The sequence below is a fragment of the Thunnus albacares genome, chromosome 17 (assembly GCF_914725855.1).
Source record: "Thunnus albacares chromosome 17, fThuAlb1.1, whole genome shotgun sequence".
Classification (NCBI taxonomy): domain Eukaryota; kingdom Metazoa; phylum Chordata; class Actinopteri; order Scombriformes; family Scombridae; genus Thunnus; species Thunnus albacares.
In genome coordinates this window covers 15,353,005-15,370,698 of record NC_058122.1, presented here as the reverse complement: position 1 = coordinate 15,370,698, position 17,694 = coordinate 15,353,005, and the positions used below count along the sequence as shown (strand labels likewise).

The 17,694-nt window shown below is 38.4% G+C and overlaps 1 protein-coding gene across 2 annotated transcripts in view; it reads left to right on the top strand.

The window, feature by feature from the left end:
- The first annotated feature begins 8,920 nt into the window (after window positions 1-8,920).
- The window catches only part of LOC122966678 (nuclear GTPase SLIP-GC-like), a 50,723-nt gene continuing 41,949 nt past the window's right edge, over window positions 8,921-17,694 (top strand). Inside the window, exons 1-7 of one of the 2 annotated variants that reach the window (XM_044330946.1) lie at window positions 8,921-9,031; window positions 12,807-12,888; window positions 13,401-13,513; window positions 14,547-14,576; window positions 15,974-16,007; window positions 16,156-16,239; window positions 17,017-17,104. In XM_044330946.1, coding sequence (XP_044186881.1) covers window positions 12,822-12,888; window positions 13,401-13,513; window positions 14,547-14,576; window positions 15,974-16,007; window positions 16,156-16,239; window positions 17,017-17,104 — 416 coding nt within the window. In that variant the 5' untranslated portion in view covers window positions 8,921-9,031; window positions 12,807-12,821. The remainder of the gene's footprint in view (window positions 9,032-12,806; window positions 12,889-13,400; window positions 13,514-14,546; window positions 14,577-15,973; window positions 16,008-16,155; window positions 16,240-17,016; window positions 17,105-17,694) is intronic. The other variant, XM_044330944.1, reaches the window with a different exon arrangement.

The window sequence follows — 17,694 nt, the reverse complement described above, 5'->3', positions numbered from 1 at the left end:
AACTGAATCAATCAGCTGCTCTTCCTCAAAGTCTATTTCTGTTTGTGAAGGAACCAGGAGGAGGATCCTAGTGAAGCCAGTCAGGCTTGCACTAACACCGCTGTGGTATAGTCAAACAGTCAGAGAGGAGCTCCCACAGTCAGATATAGCTTTAATGTTTACACAGGTAGATAAAAATCATTTGGCCGTCTCCGAAGGCTGTAAATACAGAGCATAGAGAGATGTGTGCAGTCTAGGCTAGTGTTAGGGCAATGTGTATATTAAAGGAATGGACAAAATAATGGTCACACACCTCAAAATGTAGTTAAATTTTCTATTCATCACCTTTGCTGTAGGGCAGCAACAGATTATTTACATTATTGATTAATCTGCAGATTATTTTCTTGATTAATTGACCGATTGTTTGGTCTAAAATAAAGCATCAGAAAATAGTGAGGCATGCAGTTTCCCAGAGACCAAGGTAACATTTTCAAATGTCTTGTATTTTCCAAACTACAGTCCAAAATCCAAAGACAATTTACTGTCACAGAGGACTAAGAAAACCAGCAAAGTCTTCATTCTTTGGTAAATAAAATGACTTAAAAAATTAATCGATTATCAAAATAGGTGCCAATTAATTTTCTGTGATCAACTAATTTATTAATTAGCTGTTCATTTCACCACTTGTTTCATGTTTTCTTACGCCTGACACACTAATAAATGGTTAAGTTTTTTCAACTACACAATGAAGGTGCTTGAGATCAATAAGCCCATGTGCATAAAAGTTTATGAAAGGCAATTGCACAGCAGGCGGAATAGGGTCAGTGTTTTTCTAACTGTGAGTCAACTCCCTTCACAGACACTGTGGGAACAACACATTTCCTCACACACATAGACACAGACACACACACACACACACACACACACACACACACACACGCACACAAACAAACTGACAGGAATCACACATTTAGTCCTAGTCTGTTACTCCTTGCCACAATAGCATATAAGTCAAAAGATAGATGTTATTTTATGACTGGTTATCTTGCGCCATCTGTAGGTCATAGCATATCACTGTATTTTCTCAGAATTAGTCTAAAGCCTCCTCTCCATTTCTCTCTTTCTGTCACTTTTTGCCTATCTGTGTGCCTATGAAGAAGTGTCCATTTATTTCCAACAACTTAATCTCTGTTGAGAGAAGGATGGATACCAGACTTGGCACAATTACCTCCTCCATCACCTCTGCACCAGTGTGAAGTGGCACTAAAGATGTCATCAGTGTGCAGTTGAGAGTCAGTAAATTGGAGCAAATTTATGTGTACATGTCTGTCTGTGTCTGTCTGTATTTCCATTTGTCTGTCAATATTGTGTGTGAAAGAGAGAGACAGCATTCATGCTGGGTCTTCCTGCCCTTTGCACCACTCCCACCCTCGATAGTTAGCAGCTTCACAGCAAGATTTAATTTTTCCTAAAACATTTACCAGGCAGATTGGAAAGTTTTAAATAAGCCCAAATGAATACAAACACAGCCTTGCCTATAAAACAAGGATTTCTCTGAGAACTCAGACGCCAACACTTTGTCTTTTGTGTGCTCCATTCAGCAGTAAAGTTCCATATGCCCACATTTATGTTTTCCCACTCTTAATAAGTTTGGATTTGTTTTCTGTGTTAACGACAGGAGGGAGGGAATGACAAGAGAGAGGGAGGAGAAAAGGTCAGGCCATGAATGGTCTTCTTAAATTCTTTGCTTACTGACCACTAATATTAAAACTTGTTCCTTTGCCTGTTCTTAAACTATGTTTTGACTTTGGTGGATTTACCTCTTTTAATAACCCTCAATAATGTGTCATATACAGGACGTTCATGAGGAAAATCAGCATCTCTCTTTTTTTTTCTCTCCTCACCTCTCTCTCCATCTTGCCATTCCTTCCCTCCATTCATGTGCCAAAGGAGAAGCTTAATAAAACCGTCACTCATGAAGACTCATTGAGGAGGTCAGCAACATCACAAATTCAGGGAAATTTTTCATTGTAATGAGGAGTGGATGAGTTGCATGGTGGGGACCGTATACCAGACACCTTATTGAGGGCCTCAGGCAAAACGTCCCTATTATTAGAGGTGAGACAATTAGTTAATTGCTATTAGAAATGATGTGCGAATGCATACGCGTGTATCTGTTACATAACCGTCTGCTTGTCTTGTCTGTGTAGTTGCCTATCTCCCTGTAAGGTCATCAGAGGTGAGAAGTATGCAAGGCAGAAGCAAGAAATAGAACCACATGCTTTATGGATGTACAGGGTTAAGTTTACTCTAAAATATGTGTCTGATAAAATAAATGCAGCACAGTCAATCGTGTCTGTCTCCATAGCTGGGAGGAGGGAACTCTACCCCACTGCACCTGTTTCTCCCTCCCTGCTTGCCGTCACACTCTCTTGAACCCAGCTACAAATTAAAATTCCTCCTCAACAGATTTAGGGAAATAAAAAACCTAAAGCCCAAGAGAAAAACAGAGAGGAAAGGAGTAAAGGAAGGGAGGCAAGACAATAGTGGATGAGGGGGAGAGAAGTCTGAAACGATTAGGTCCAGCTATAGAGTGGTTATAGATCACTGATGTCAGGGTGAGCGTTCAGCCACCAAAAGACAGGAAGAAAAGGATATGAGGATATGAGGCTACCTCTATAAAAGCAAAGCCAAATGCTCTTCTATGAGCCTCCATTGGCAGTAAATCATGCGGGAAGTGTGAGTATGAAATAATAAAGGAGTATATACACCAGATAAATCACAACCATGTAATGCAATGTGGGACAAGAGCTGATGTCTTGCCAAACACAGGAAGTCTGGTGTCAGAACCTTGTTACTGAAATAATCCAGCACTAATCCACTCCATTTATTTCCTCAACAGTAGAGGAATTTTGTTTTAACAGTGCAATACGGGCTCCACAGTACAACCGGTGACAAAAATCTGAAAGCAGCCGGCGTTAGAGAACATTAAAAACGTACCCTCGGATGGTCATAATTGTGTGGTGTGGCGGTGCGCCATATGTGTAGCCATGCTGGTGGCGTGAGAGACGAGATTAAAGGAGACAGAGGAGGATGTGGAAGTTGTCTCACCACGCCTGACGGCAGATGAGCCCGTCGCCTGAGCTCTCACGCTGGGGGAGACACGGTGGCAGACTGTATTCAAGCCACATGGAGACACATGTCGCACCAGCACCAAGAGCTTCATAGTTCCTCAGAGGAACTTTGTGTGGACTCTCGTCACACTGCAAGGCTCCTTGTGGGAGACAGAATATTCTTGCAATTTATGTATCAAAAAGGATCAAACATGACATACAACACATGGAAAAGAGAGGAAGCTGTCTGTATTCATGATGATTTTGGGGGGAAACCAGTGGTGGTGGGATGTCGGTTAGAGAGAGAAAGAAGGATTGATGTGGGAAGGAGGGAGGGGATGGAAGAAGAGCTGGAGGGAAAGGGCATGTTGTTAACGTTCTTAGAATCCCAAAGAATTGTGAGACTACCTCGGCTCCATCAACATTTGTGAATGCGTGAGTGCAGATGTGTGCGTGCCCTTTCCACTCAATGAAACGCAGACTGTCAACAGTGCAGCACTCAGCTCATACAATCATGCCCACTCAGATTTATTGGAGTTCAGAGGTGTTGATTCCATATAGAGATGTAAAGAGGAGCCTGGGATGGATCTATAAGACTGCATGACCTCCTTTTAAGTATAAAGTGCCATATAAAATACAGTCCATATATCACACCAAATTGTTCTTTATAATATGCTGTGGACAGGACTTGACTTCATATTCCCAACATACTGTGACTGGGATTGAAGTGGTGAAGACATTGTGGCTGTCAAGTAAAAAATGAGCTGAAAACCTTGCTATCAAAATGTCTCTGTTTTGGAAATGGCACAATGTAATTTAAACCCTATCGCTATCCATTGGTGCTTGAGCGGATGATATAAGCCTTTAGGAGTTTCTCAAATTATAGCTTTGAATTTGACTTTCATGTCATCTTTGTCCAATTTTGGCCCTCATTTTAAACCATGAACTTAGCTCTACATTCAATGTCTGATAAAGTAGTTGCTAAACTTCATGCCTGGTTTTCATAAGAGGGAAAGATACACACATACCATCGGTGAGTTTTATCTCTCCCATGAAGAATGGGGGCTGATTTTAGATGCACTGTTAGGGACATGGGTCTCCTGGTGCCTTTGGTTTGGTTGCTAAGGAGCAGTTTGTCGAACACCATAAAAATACAGCAGCGTTACTAGGTCTGGGGAGGTGGGCTGGCAGGCAGGATGTGGTGTTTTTGCTCAGCAGGAGAGGGGGTTCCCCCTTGCTGTCATCTGTGAATGGAGGTGAATGGAGAAACTGCAGGGACCCTGCAGAGTGGCACCACAGCTCCCTGTTCAGTCAGAGGCTCTGCTACCATCCATCACACAACATCCCTGCCTTTTATGGTCTGAAACGGAGGGTGAGACAAAGTAAGAAAGAAGACCCATGAAAGAAGGCAGGGTCTCTTCATTTTTCCTCTTTCTCAAATGTATCCTGAGTGTGTGATTGGTTTTGTTTAGTTACCAAGAAACAACTCATTACTCTAACAGGAGGAAATGTTCTGAACCACCCTAATGATCAAGATCTCAGCCTCCTAAATCAAACTGATCCCCTCAGTTTGCAGAAGCATCATTCCATACATGCCTCACTCTCACACTGGCATCCTCTACAGTGTTTATTTAGAAGGGATCCCAGATCCTCTGAGATGGTGCCAGTCCACTTGGCTCGTTTGGATTTATACACACTAAGTTAATCCAGCCGCTTTACATTGGGCAGAGGCCTGTCTTCCCTGCAATTACCATGCACAACATCACTACCACCACAGCTTTTCTTGGCCGGAGGCAGTGTTTACCCACTGCTAGAATACTGACAAACTCCATACGCCTGAGCATGCACACGCACACACATGCATGCATGCACACACATACACACACGTGCTAGGAAGACATTATTGACAACAAGGTTGGTAGAGAGGGGTCTGGGGTTACATGTGAGGAAAGAGTGATGACAACAAAGCAGAAGAATATGAGATAAAGAAGGAGAGAGAATCAGGTTGTTTTTTCTAATCAAAATAAGCAGTCAATATGCAGTCAACTAAAGTATACAGATGGTACAGGTATGAGTAAGATTCTGATTTAGAGTCAGTGATTTAATTTCAGAGTTAATCCTCACCAACATGTCTTCTGGCACCTTTGTGGTGTTTAATTTGAAATTAAGCTTCCTGCCAGCTAACACTTAGTAGATTTTGTCTACTAATGATGCAAGAAAAAAAAAAATCAGCAGCAAAATGTTCTTGAAAAATCCCTTAATTAATATTTTTTATATCCCACAATTTGTGTGTGTATGAATATGAATCAGAGACCGACCTTCATGCATTGAAACTTTATTTATTTTTTCATTCTGGTCATTCTCTTTTGCATGGGTGCCCTGTGCACACATGCAAAAACCAGGCATTTAAAAATAAACCATACCAACCTGCACATAAACGATAAGGATCAAATCAGCATCACATAACATTCAAACACAACAATGCAGGATGAAGGCTTAGTTAGCCTTAAAGATGCACACTTCACTCAGACCTAACCATAGGCATAAGTTGATAAATTCAGTGTTTGTAAAAATCAGCCAAAGAAGTCGGGTTTATCCAACTTTAATTCAGTTTATTCCATCTGAGTGGAGCAAAACATTTAAAAGAACATTTTTACCAAGCTAAGTAAAGCAGTGAGTTTGCCTGTAGGCCTTCTGCAGAAAATATACAAAATAGTCTGTTTTCCTAAGGGGTTTATGAATACATACTACATTAGTTAGGGTTGTCTGACTAGGAGAAAGTATGTTTTCAACAAGTATTTCTATACTGGTTCTTTACAAGGGGATTTACAGTGCACCATGTATACCAAGTGTGGCTGGTCTGTCTTTTTATTTTAGACAAAATGTAAAAACAGTGTTGACTTTAAAACAGAGGACATTTCAAGGGCAACACAAAACAATACTGCAATTCAAATGCCTCAGTAAACTAGTTTATGTGTGTTCATGTGTGTGGTGTACTGCTTGTGTGACTTTGATTAGTATATGATGATAAACACTGTAGCATTAGTTATGGCGTAATGGTTCATAGTGCAAGTCGTACGAGCTGAGAATATAAAATCATTTCGCCAGATAAGAATCAACATTAAGGCCAAGTTTCATTTCATGAAGTGCCTTTTAATGGTCATGCCCTAAAAATGACCCTTTCTGGACAGAGGAAGTGGCTGTACTTGCCCCAAAGACACACACACACATACACACACCCTTTTAATCAGGAAACAGCAAACACAGGTGTCTTGCAGGTTGACCATTAGACTATTTTTGGTTGAAGTCCACATGTGTAACAACCACCTGACCCTTGTGGTACTCCCTCATTTTACTCTCTGGTGAGATCTTAAGTTTTTTTATTGTCCGTTAATTCTCACATTCATACCACTAATCTGTTTTTCTGTCAACAGGAAAATCCCCCTACCGCTCAGCATGACTACAAATATAGACCAGGGGAATGAGGGGAAATGAGTTGAAGTGAGGTAAACAAGTGGTAAATAGAGCAGTTGTTGTGCTGGGGCGAGCAGGGCACACCTGGGTGGCTGGGGCTGAGTCAGGTCCTGCTCAAGACCTGGTCTGACTGCCTGTCTGTTTTTAGAGGGACCTTGTCTTGAAGGAACCGTTGTTTGGCAGGTTGTGGGATGTTGTGGTGTTCCATAGAGGCTGGGTGCAGCTGTCACCGCTGACCAGGGTCATGGAAAGGTCTGGTCAGCTGGGCTTGGCACAAGAGCTACATGACGCTCATTTGCAGAGTTGCCAGTATATTAGGTACACATACATACAGCGCTATCCAATACAGCAGCTTGCTGTCAGAGAGGTATTGATTCAATTCTATGGATATATTTAGGGCTCTATTTTGTGGCATTGCTGAACTGTATTCTAGCATACTGATGGGCATTTCTCATATTTTGCCCACCTCTATGTACTTAAAAGGGGGGTGAACATTTTTTAAACACTTGAACTCTTTGGGTTTGTTAGGTGGAACAGAGCAGGTGGACCCAAATGCAGGTGTCTGCAGGCTGAAGAACAACTTCCAGCCAAAGCTGGCAGGTCAAAGCAAAACTGAACAATGCAGAGCAGAACAAGCTAAACAAAAGACCCCAAAAAACTGAACTGAAAACCTGGGCTTAAATACAAACTGAACTAATGAAACAACAAGGAACAGGTGGCAAGACACAAGAGCAGGCTGGGAGCTGATTGGCTGGGGAAGACACAGGGAACAGGGAAGGGGCTAACGAGACTGAAGCAGGGCAGGTGTGAAGGGAAAAGCAGACTGAGGAGGAGTACATGAACACAGGAGGAAAAACACAAGGCAAACAGAAAGCAAAAAACCCAGAACACAATGCATAAAGTCTAACTAATAAAGGCAACTTAATCATATCATACCAGAAGTCTTTAAAGATACAACTCAAAACAGCTTTCTCCCATTCAGTCCAGTCCAAACAAAATGGGAGAAAAGGCTGAGAGTCTCTGGTGGAACAGAGGAGAACAACAACTAAGGAACACAGAGCCAGACTGTGACAAGACCATGACAGGACTAAGCCTGTCATCTGCTAAAATGTGCTCCTTAAACCTTTGGTCACACAGTGAAAACAAGCTGTAAAAAAACACAACTCTGACATATTATCACCTATTGGTTGATATGTTAAACTTATTAGCAAACACTTGTGTTTCTTGTCACCTGGCCATATGCATCCAAATAATATTCACTTTCCTTTGAGCGATATGTTTTGGTCTCCACTCTTATTGGGCTCCTTGTCTGCTAAATGCTCAAATCACTAAGTTAACCATCTAGTTGCTAACTTTTATGTCTCATGTTTTAATGCAGAAATACAAATGATGCATGCTGGACAAGATTATGTAAATAGGAAATTACCAGTGCAGTCCTGAGCTTTCTGGTCCTGGCATTGAGACGTCTTGCTGTCTGCAAATCCATTCATACCTGTTCTTTTGATGAATCACAGGCACTCTGACTGACTAATCACACGCAAAGAATTCAAGATGGTGTCGTTTTTGCATGTTTTAGTTCTCTGCAGGGTGGTCCTGCCAATTTATTCTCCCATGTTAGAAGGGGTCACTAAGGTCAAATTGATGATGTTATGAGTACACTTTAAATAATTGAGATTTCAGTTATTTAACCCTACAGCCAAATAATGCCACACTCATTTTCATAAACATGTATTAAATGACTGACTCACAGAATCTTCCTGTGTGGATAAATCAAAACATCTGTCCTGCAAAACATTGACTTCTACTGCTCTCTGGTGTTCAAAGCAAGAAAAGCACAGAAGAAAAAAAAAGAGTGTGCATGTCTTATGTGCACTAGAAACACACAACTGATTGCACGCTATTATTGACATGTTGACTGATTGATTGAGCACAGAATGACTTTTAGTGTGCACAAGACACAAAACAGAAGTTTGACAAATATAACATAGACACTGTCATACTAGCTATGATAAAATACACATATAGAACATACATATTAACCCTAACCCTACTGCAAAAGTTATGATTTATCATGGATCAGTTTGTGTTGCCCTTGACTGCAGACAGCCGTGTTCTGTTTGTTTATTTCACTCGTTTTATCTCGATTTATTGTTGATTGATTTATTTATTCTATTTCATTGTCACTGTTACTTTTACAGAAAATGAAGAGTGCCGATTTGTTTTATCTAGATATTCCTTTGTAAAGAACTTTGTAACTCTGTTTTGAGCTGTATAAATAAAGTTTATTATCTGTGACCGAAGATGCAAACTATCCCCCACAGTGCAGGCGCCTACAATAACCAGTAGGAGTCAATAGTCCAGCAGCAATGGAGAGAGAGGGCAGAGTAGGCTGGCTAGAGGAGGAGACAATATAAAAGAAAGAAGATATCAAACACCAGTGAGGTGTTGTCGGGAAAAGTCAAACTGTAAGTACACTAACTTCTATAATGACAATAATAATAATACATTCGATTTGTACTCAAAATGCTGTTTAAGCTTCTATTCATTATATTCACGCCTGAATATATTAGAGACACTGCAGTAACTGTATTTACTGTGCTACTCTATATGGAAGCACATTGCATTCACCAATGAAAAAAAAATCATCCTTATGTCATAATTATGACTTACATAAATACGAGAAAAGATCAAAATTACGAGAAAAAAGATCTCATAATTAGTGTGACTGCTGTATAATGCATAGGCACAGTATCATTATCCTTCATACTTTTTCTTAATCTTAAACTTCCGCGCAAAACTTTTCCCGAGAAACTAGCCTCGCCGCTTTGCCGAGACATAAGTTACACAAAAAACACATCAAAACCACAGATCAAGATGTGCGGTTTGAACGGGTATCGTGTGCTATCACGAGACCATGGATCCATGCACGAGACGGGCAACTCTGTTGTATACATCCATAGTCTAAAGCAAGCGTGTAGTTCCGGGTCTGAAGCAAGGAACCTATTGCAAAGAGTATAGAACTAGAACAAGAGACGAAACTCCGTTGCTTTTTTGACAACCACTGCTGTAGCGCTGACGCCATTTTGGACTGAAAACACCATCACATTCATTCAAATCCATCACATCTTACGTGCTCAGAAAATTAATCATCCACTACTCTCAATAACTGATTTGATACCATGGCAAAACCAGAAATCCAATTCAGGACACACTCATCTATTTAAAAACTTTTGCACAAACATTGGCAATTGAACAGAAACTTAATGTGTTTCATTATTTAGGCACACAGGCTGCATTAGAATAAGAGTTACAAATGAAATATTTGCCTGTAGCCTTCAAGTAGAGAGCAAAGCAGCCCAAAAAATAGTCATTTCAAATCAGAGGAACTGAAGAACATGTCATGGTGTTAGAACTGTGTGATTATGTAGCCTAATTCTCTCATTTTGGTTTGCAATTTTGTAGGTATGACTGGAACTAAGTGTTTCAGCATCCAAACAAACACTCTCTGGCTAATTTAGATTAATGACACTGAGTTATAGAGTGAGGTTGATACCAATGATAACTAAAAACGCTGGTATTAGTATCATTTTCTAACTGCTGGTATTGATTTGGTATCTATTAGTCTATGGTATCTATGTATTGATTTTTGGTAATGTGGTTATCAAGTTGTTTAGAAGAATGATTCCCAAACTGGGATCAGCAGACCACCTGGCGTGTTTGAGGGGGCTGCAGGACGTTCCCAGCAAAAGCACAAATAGATTAACTTCACTTATATTACATAAACTTCCAGGGAAAGTATATTAGAGGGGATATTTTCATCAAACACAGGTCTGTGGTCTATTGTGCATCTATTTTGGAGGTCCTCGACATGAAAAAGTTTGAGATTGCCTGGTTTGCCAAAATCCCAACAGTGCTTGATTTTTCTAGCTTCCATTTATGTCCATTGCTCACTTTTTGTTCCTCTGTGACGCAGGGCGAAAAGTTATGTTATGTTACGTCATGTAATGTCTTTCTATTTGGGACACACAGAATTTGAAAATCTGAACCCATGATTTGAAAGTTTTTGTTGTTTAATAAATGAAATTCTGAATTAATGTTTTACACATTTCTGCTTTGATTCTTCCATAAATTTAATAAGTAAGTAACTAAATAGTTATAGTAGTATGCATATTTTTTGTTGTTGTTCAACACAAGCCGTTTCAGTAGAGGAATTAAATATATGACAATTGCATAGAAAGAATTTTGTTTTACTTTTGTTCAGAATTTTGTAGGCAGGATGTACTGGCATCATTAAGGTCTCTGAAAATACGCTGGTCGCCTTCCGTCTAACATAGCGGAGACGTAGCTCTGCTGCTTCAATGCTGATGTTGCAATAGAACATTTTTAGACAGTTTCAGATTAAATAATTGGTGTGTACTGAACTGAATGTTCAGACCCAGAGTAGGTTGCAATCGGGACAAAAGTAACACTTTTCAGATAAAGTCATTTATATCAGGAGAGATTTAATTTGTTTTACAGTTTTTTTTCGGAATACTTAACAGTGATTCTTGAAGCACTATCTCTGAAATCATTAACATTTGTAGCCAATGCATTTACCAAGTGTGCCAAACTGAATGCACGTTCTCTGCTTTACACTCAATTTGTAATTTTATAACACAGTTTTTTGCAAAACTGTAAACACAACTCACTGCTTTACACTCAGTTTGCAACACAGTTCTGGCAAAACTTTTGTTGTTTGAGGAGTGTTAGAACATTTTGGGGAAAAAAAACAAACGAACAAAAAAACAACAACATTTCCCTTATTTGTATTGATAGTGTGTTATCTTTGGAATACACATCCATACTAAATATTTGGGTACCTGTGTGTGTGTGTTACACACACACTACATGTATGACAGAACTTCATTGCAAACTGTTATGCCCTGCACACAGACAAAGCAAAAGCCACAAGTGTTTTCCATTTACACAGTCAGTGCGTGTTGGTGCTTCATGTGCTTATTCAAATGATGGTTTGTGTGTACTCTAATGATGCAAAAACATGTTTTGTTTGTTTGTTTTGTGGTTAGTGTGCAGAGTTTTACAAAAATAGCCTATAGTTTCAAAGACAGTACCAAAGCAATCAGAAAAAAAACTGTAACAGATGCAGATGCAGATCCTCACAGACAGTGTGCCCATTTCCTGTTTTCCCTGTCTTAAGTGGGGTTTCCACAAGACTAACATCTCTTTGTTCTTGGTGCTAATCAGACATTCTGCCCTTTTTTCCTCTCCTGGGCAGAATGCACATACAGTTTTTTTAATTTATAACCCACAATGTCTGTAAACCCCTTCTGTCTTTTATGATCAAACTGAAAGGTTTTTGAGTGGAAGGCAGTAGTGGCGAATAAAAGAGAGATACAATTAAACATACTGTTGCTTTCAGTTTAAAAAAAACCAACTTGTCATTGGTGATACAATGACATTATTAAACCTTCATGAAATATTCTAGTATTATAAAATGGCATTTTTATGATATGAATTTGACCCTACTTATGAGCCACATATTGTAGTGTATGAATTTAAATAATATAAATAAGTACTCATACATTTTTTTGCCTGCTGTAAATCTGGCAGTGCCACTTACTTTCCTTAGTGGTGTATAGTGATGAACAAGGTTAATCAGTTATCAGGGCTTCATTTCTGTCACAGTTGTCTCTCAACAATTGTTTTCAAGACAAGAGACACCGAAAAAGCATAAAAGTTTAATCTGAAAAAGGCCTTACAGTCAGACAATTTCAGAAGGCAAGAGCAGGTTCATTGTGATACAAGTGGGGAGAGAGTAGATGCTGCTCCCAAATGAACTGGGTTTATACAGCTCAAGATAAAACTTAACCGCCTACATGTAGCATTAAAGTGTTACTGGAGTGTGTTACACAGTGTTTCAGTAGAGGAATTAAAGTGTTACACAGTCCAACTTTTACAAAATTTAGGCCTATGGCAAGACACAAAACTGAGAAAAGAGAGCAGCTACAGAATAGAGGTGATTAGCTGTCATCAGTTTGCATTTGTGGTTTGTGGCTTCCCACGCACCCGTTGGACTTGTGGGTTTAATTCTGGCTGAGGTGTAATAGTGATTATAATTTCAGCGGTATCAAAACTACACAATGCTTGCATTAATTTCTGATTTGAGTCTGCTATTATGAGTTTCATAACCCCTTCCTTTCCCTTAGTTTCATGTAATATAATGATTTGTTTACCTTTCAGTTGCTGTTCTCAGACATGGATGACTTTGTTCGTAACAAATTGACTGAATGGGGTCTCAGCGAATGGATAGATAGATTTAAAGGTAAAGTATCACCCTGGTTCTTTGGTTGGCATAGATATTATACAATACTGGACTGAGCAATACTAAAGCCAATCTAAATATCTACTAATACAGACTGAAAAATACTGCACGTTGTTTTGCAGTACAATGCTGACAGATCAGTGTTGACAAATGGCAAGTTGTGGATACAAGAGCATTTACAATAAAATCCTTGTACATTTTCACACCACTAGGGAAGATACTTAAATTGGCAGTCACTGATCAATAGTAACCTGTTTATTGAGATGAGGATCTCAGCTCAAGCAGCACTGAAATTAAAACTAAAAAGTGACTGATGAATAGATACATATATTAAAATGAATATGCATTTTGTTTATACCAATACAGCCACTGTAGCAGCTCTGAGAGGCTGTGATGCTATTACAAAATGCTTAATAAAGTGCATCTACACCTGTTTCATTCCTTATGAAATAGATATCTGCAGACATTTTCAAATAATTGACTTGATTCAACTGATCATTTCTTAATTACAGATGAAGGCATTGACAAGGAAAGTCTTTACTGTCTCAATGATCACGACATTGAACAACTGTTTCCAAAAGTGGGACTGAGGGCAATATTCAGGAAGAAACTCCAGTTGTTGAAGGTAATGTTCTACAAAGATACTTGACACTAACACTGTGTTTGGTCTCTTATTTTCACTTGGGTAGACACATGCTATTACAATTTAAAGGATCATTAAATATTGTTAAAAGTCTTGATGACATTAAAATTATCTCACTGACAATCATGACAGTTATGATAATGTTTTAGACACATGTCAGGTCTTTGAAATCATTGTTGTCTCAGAACAACTGTCTACTGTTATTAGAAAGAGCAAAAAGCAAAAGCAGGGAACAGCAGATTTTTCAGGCTTCTAGCTTTCCAGTTTGGTCTCGTATTACACGATAGATATCATATGTATGAGATCATTCAAGGAATTTATTACAGTCATACAGATTATATTTTCAGTGTCTTCTCTAAATTTTATATGACGGATCCAAGATAGTAGTAGCCTAAAATGGATCAGAGTTCAGAGTGAAATACAGACACTCTCCAAAACTTCATCAGTGTAAAATCCATCAATAACAATATCTCCAAAACTTCACAGAGACCAATCCAGAAGAAACACAATCTCGTATTCTTCACCAGAGGGCAAAAAATCGGCAACTGTTAAAACTTCTGCATTAAGTATTTTCTGTAGAAACGCATTTTAAAAAATGGTGGCAGCCTGCAGGCTGATAGTCTTTATACTCCAAAACTCATCAGTGTTAAATCAACAGCTATCGAAATCTCCAAAACTGGGCTGAGAACTGAATTTTCCTATTTCTACTAGATGGCTGACAAATTGGCAACATTTGAAAGTACTCCCTAAAGTATTTTACTAGCCTATTGAATAACCATCCAAAACGCAGGTGTTTTCAGCAGATGTAGTATAGTAGCTGGGATGTGTCAGTCTAGCAGGTGAACAACATTAAAGTACTGCTCTTCTGGGGAGTTGCCTTGCGTCAATGCTGGAGAAATAAGACAGCGATTCATCCTTAGGCATCAACTCTTTGCTGGTGTACTATTCTGACATGTGTCATATGCTGCCAGTATGTGCTGCCCTTTAGTCTTGTTATTTTCTGCATTATCAACAGGAGCATGAAGCTGCAGCTGATTTTACTCAGGTAAGGAGTGACAGAGTGTAGCCTCCACTCTGCATCAAATGACATTGTACAATATTAGGGTGAATTAATGTAATGTGGGACACCTAAGCTCAAATGCACAAATTTCAATTTGTCATAAATGAAGCAATATTTCCAATTGTTATCAGATCGTCTTTATGATATATTCATGCATCAAAATATGCGATAATATGGTGAAAAAATGTTTCATATTTTGTATTTCATTGTCCCACTTTAGAAAATGTGGTTTGAAATGTGGGACAGTTATATATGTTGTTAAATTGGTGAAATATATATTTTATATTATTAAGCAAATTATATTATTACTAATATTAATACATAATACATTTAATACATTAATATACTATTTGTAACAGCAAAAACATTGTAATTACTGAAATGACCAAACATAGGCATGCACTTGACCTTGAGTGTTCCTGACCAGAGAAATTTTTATTGTATTAATTTTCAGCACAGGCTTTTCAGACTCCCAATGAATGTCCCAGCCTGAACTGTGATATTTGCAATGTAATTTTCTGATATGATTAGAAAACACCTTGGGGATTTCAGATTGGTATTGGGTGCAGATTTAATGTATTGGCTTCATATCAAAATATATTGATGAAGAACTAATAACAGAAATTGTCCCACATTACCCAAATTCAGCTTTTTATAAAATTTTTCATTATCATTAATTAGCAATAATAGAACAGCGACAGTGTTTTGACCTTTATCTCAGATGAAGATATGTCATATTTACTGCTTGATTGTGTTGTAATGGCTGTTTTAGATATAGTGGTGTTTAGTTGTCACCACTATCTTCAGTTATATCTCCAACACACACACCAAACACAACATATTACACACACAGTCACCTTAATAAACAGCACCTGATAGCATGCAGTGCTATGTTGTGTAAAAAACACATCTTCACTTCACCACTTAGATCCACAATCATCAGTGGCTACAGCATCCATACATTTTTGCAGGTAACAATAATCTACACAAAAGAACTAAAAAGTACCTGCACATCGCTGTAATGTTCCCACTTCATTACAGCGATTCCTAATTTCATTAGGAATTGTAATAGTTTGAGAATCACTCTCCTGTGCTGACTTTATTTTAAGATGTCATTATGTCTTTGAATGGAGAACTGTTCCGTTTGATCAGTGTTGTTCACTGCAGGAAAGTGGATAATGAATGGGATCATTTGTTTGCCCTTTTTGTAGACTCCACTTTCCAGGATATTTCAGGTTCATCCCAGATTGGATGAGCACATACGGGTAGATTGTAAAAATGTGTGCCTAATCCCATTTACCCTGTGAGAGGACAAAGCTTTATGAATATAATTTCTTGATCAAATAAAGTTTTAAGAGTAAAATGTTTATGTTAATCTTCAGGTTCAGCCATCCACCAGCCACACAGGTGATAAAGGTGAGACACACAGCGAAGAATATATAATTATCTAGTGCATTGATGTTTTCCAAAGTAGTAACATCCTGCTTCATCTAAACAATGCTATGAGAGTTTTAATGTTTGAGTTTGTGGCTTCTGTTTAATTTTAAAAAATATATTTAACTAGGAAAAAAAAAGTTGGATCCTCAGGGCGAATGTCAATCACCAACCACTAAACGACAATGTGACACTGTACCGGGAGAAAATTCAGGTATTATAATTACTTACTAGTGGCTTATTTTTTAAAAGCTTACTCTTATTGGCTTTTTACACACAAAGCTTTTATTGCATGTACAGTAACTGTCTCTCCTGTGCTGCGCTGTGTGTGCAGCACACATGCGGATGGCTGAGCCCTTCCCCATGGTGCTCCTCAGAGCAGAGGAGAGGAGACAAAGTAATGTAACCATAAATCACAACAAAATGCAGTAGAGACTCTCACACTGAGTCGAAATTAAATGAATGCACATAAATTAGGTAATTAACATAAATAAACAGTCGCTGCTGTGTTTTGCTATCATTTATGGTTGCGCTATATCCTCTCTACTGCACTCCACTCGTGTTTCAGTGAGGGCTCCTTGTGTGTGTGCTGCACACACAGTGGAGCAGAGGACAGTGAACGAGGTGAAGTATTCGACTTGACAACAGCTACACTCATTACGTTACTCTAAGTGCAATAAAAGCTTTACAAATAAAAATACAGTAATATATTAATATAATCTGCACAAAAGAACAACACACCTGCAATTACTGCTTGTCGCCAAATGGTGCTGCCAAAGAGAATTAAATGGAGATCTTTGAGCTTATTATTTTAAGGTACTTGCAGGTAACGATATTTGTGCAACATGCTGGTTACCACTCCACCTCAGGTGGAGGTTCTTTTCCTTCATGACTTTTGTGTATCAAGACGCAACATCTTACACTGCACCTCACTAATAACTTGGTTTTGCATGAATAATGCTGAATTAGTTCTGTACTTTTGTTCTAACAGAAGAAATCATACTGGGTGAAGTGACGGAAATAATGGAAAAAGTCAGACAAAATATACAACAAGGCAAAACATTTAACACTTTTCTGACGTAAGTATTACATATCAGTACATTATATTTTGATGTTGTATTGCATTGTTTGTTAGTTTAGTAAACTTCTTAATATGTATGACAAACTCAATAATAGACCATAACTGTAAGACAGTGAGAAAACTGAGTAAAGCATGTGTGAAAAAAAGAAAATGAGTTGAACCAACTTTATTGGTCAACATATGAATTACCTCAGACTTGATTAAACTGATTAGAATTTAAGAGAATTGCAATAAAAAATGAGTTGTATCAACTGCAATAGTCAATTTGAAACAGTTTTACCAATTCTTCTTTTTCAGGGTATGGTGTCAAATCTAATTTGAATAAGTTGTTATCAATACAATTAACACCCCCTCCCCCATTTTGGACTTGACATGACAGTACCTTTAGAGATCAACTCAGATCTGAACACAGTGTGAAATCGTTGTTCAGATTTACTTTGCCTAATGAATGCAACCATTTCATTCAAATGTAATACATTTGGTGTGAAATTTTGCCATCACCAGCGCGGCTCTGGTCAGGCCCTTACTATTACTTGTCTTAAACATAAGATATGTCATGCAACCTAATCCCAAAACTATTTTTTTGTA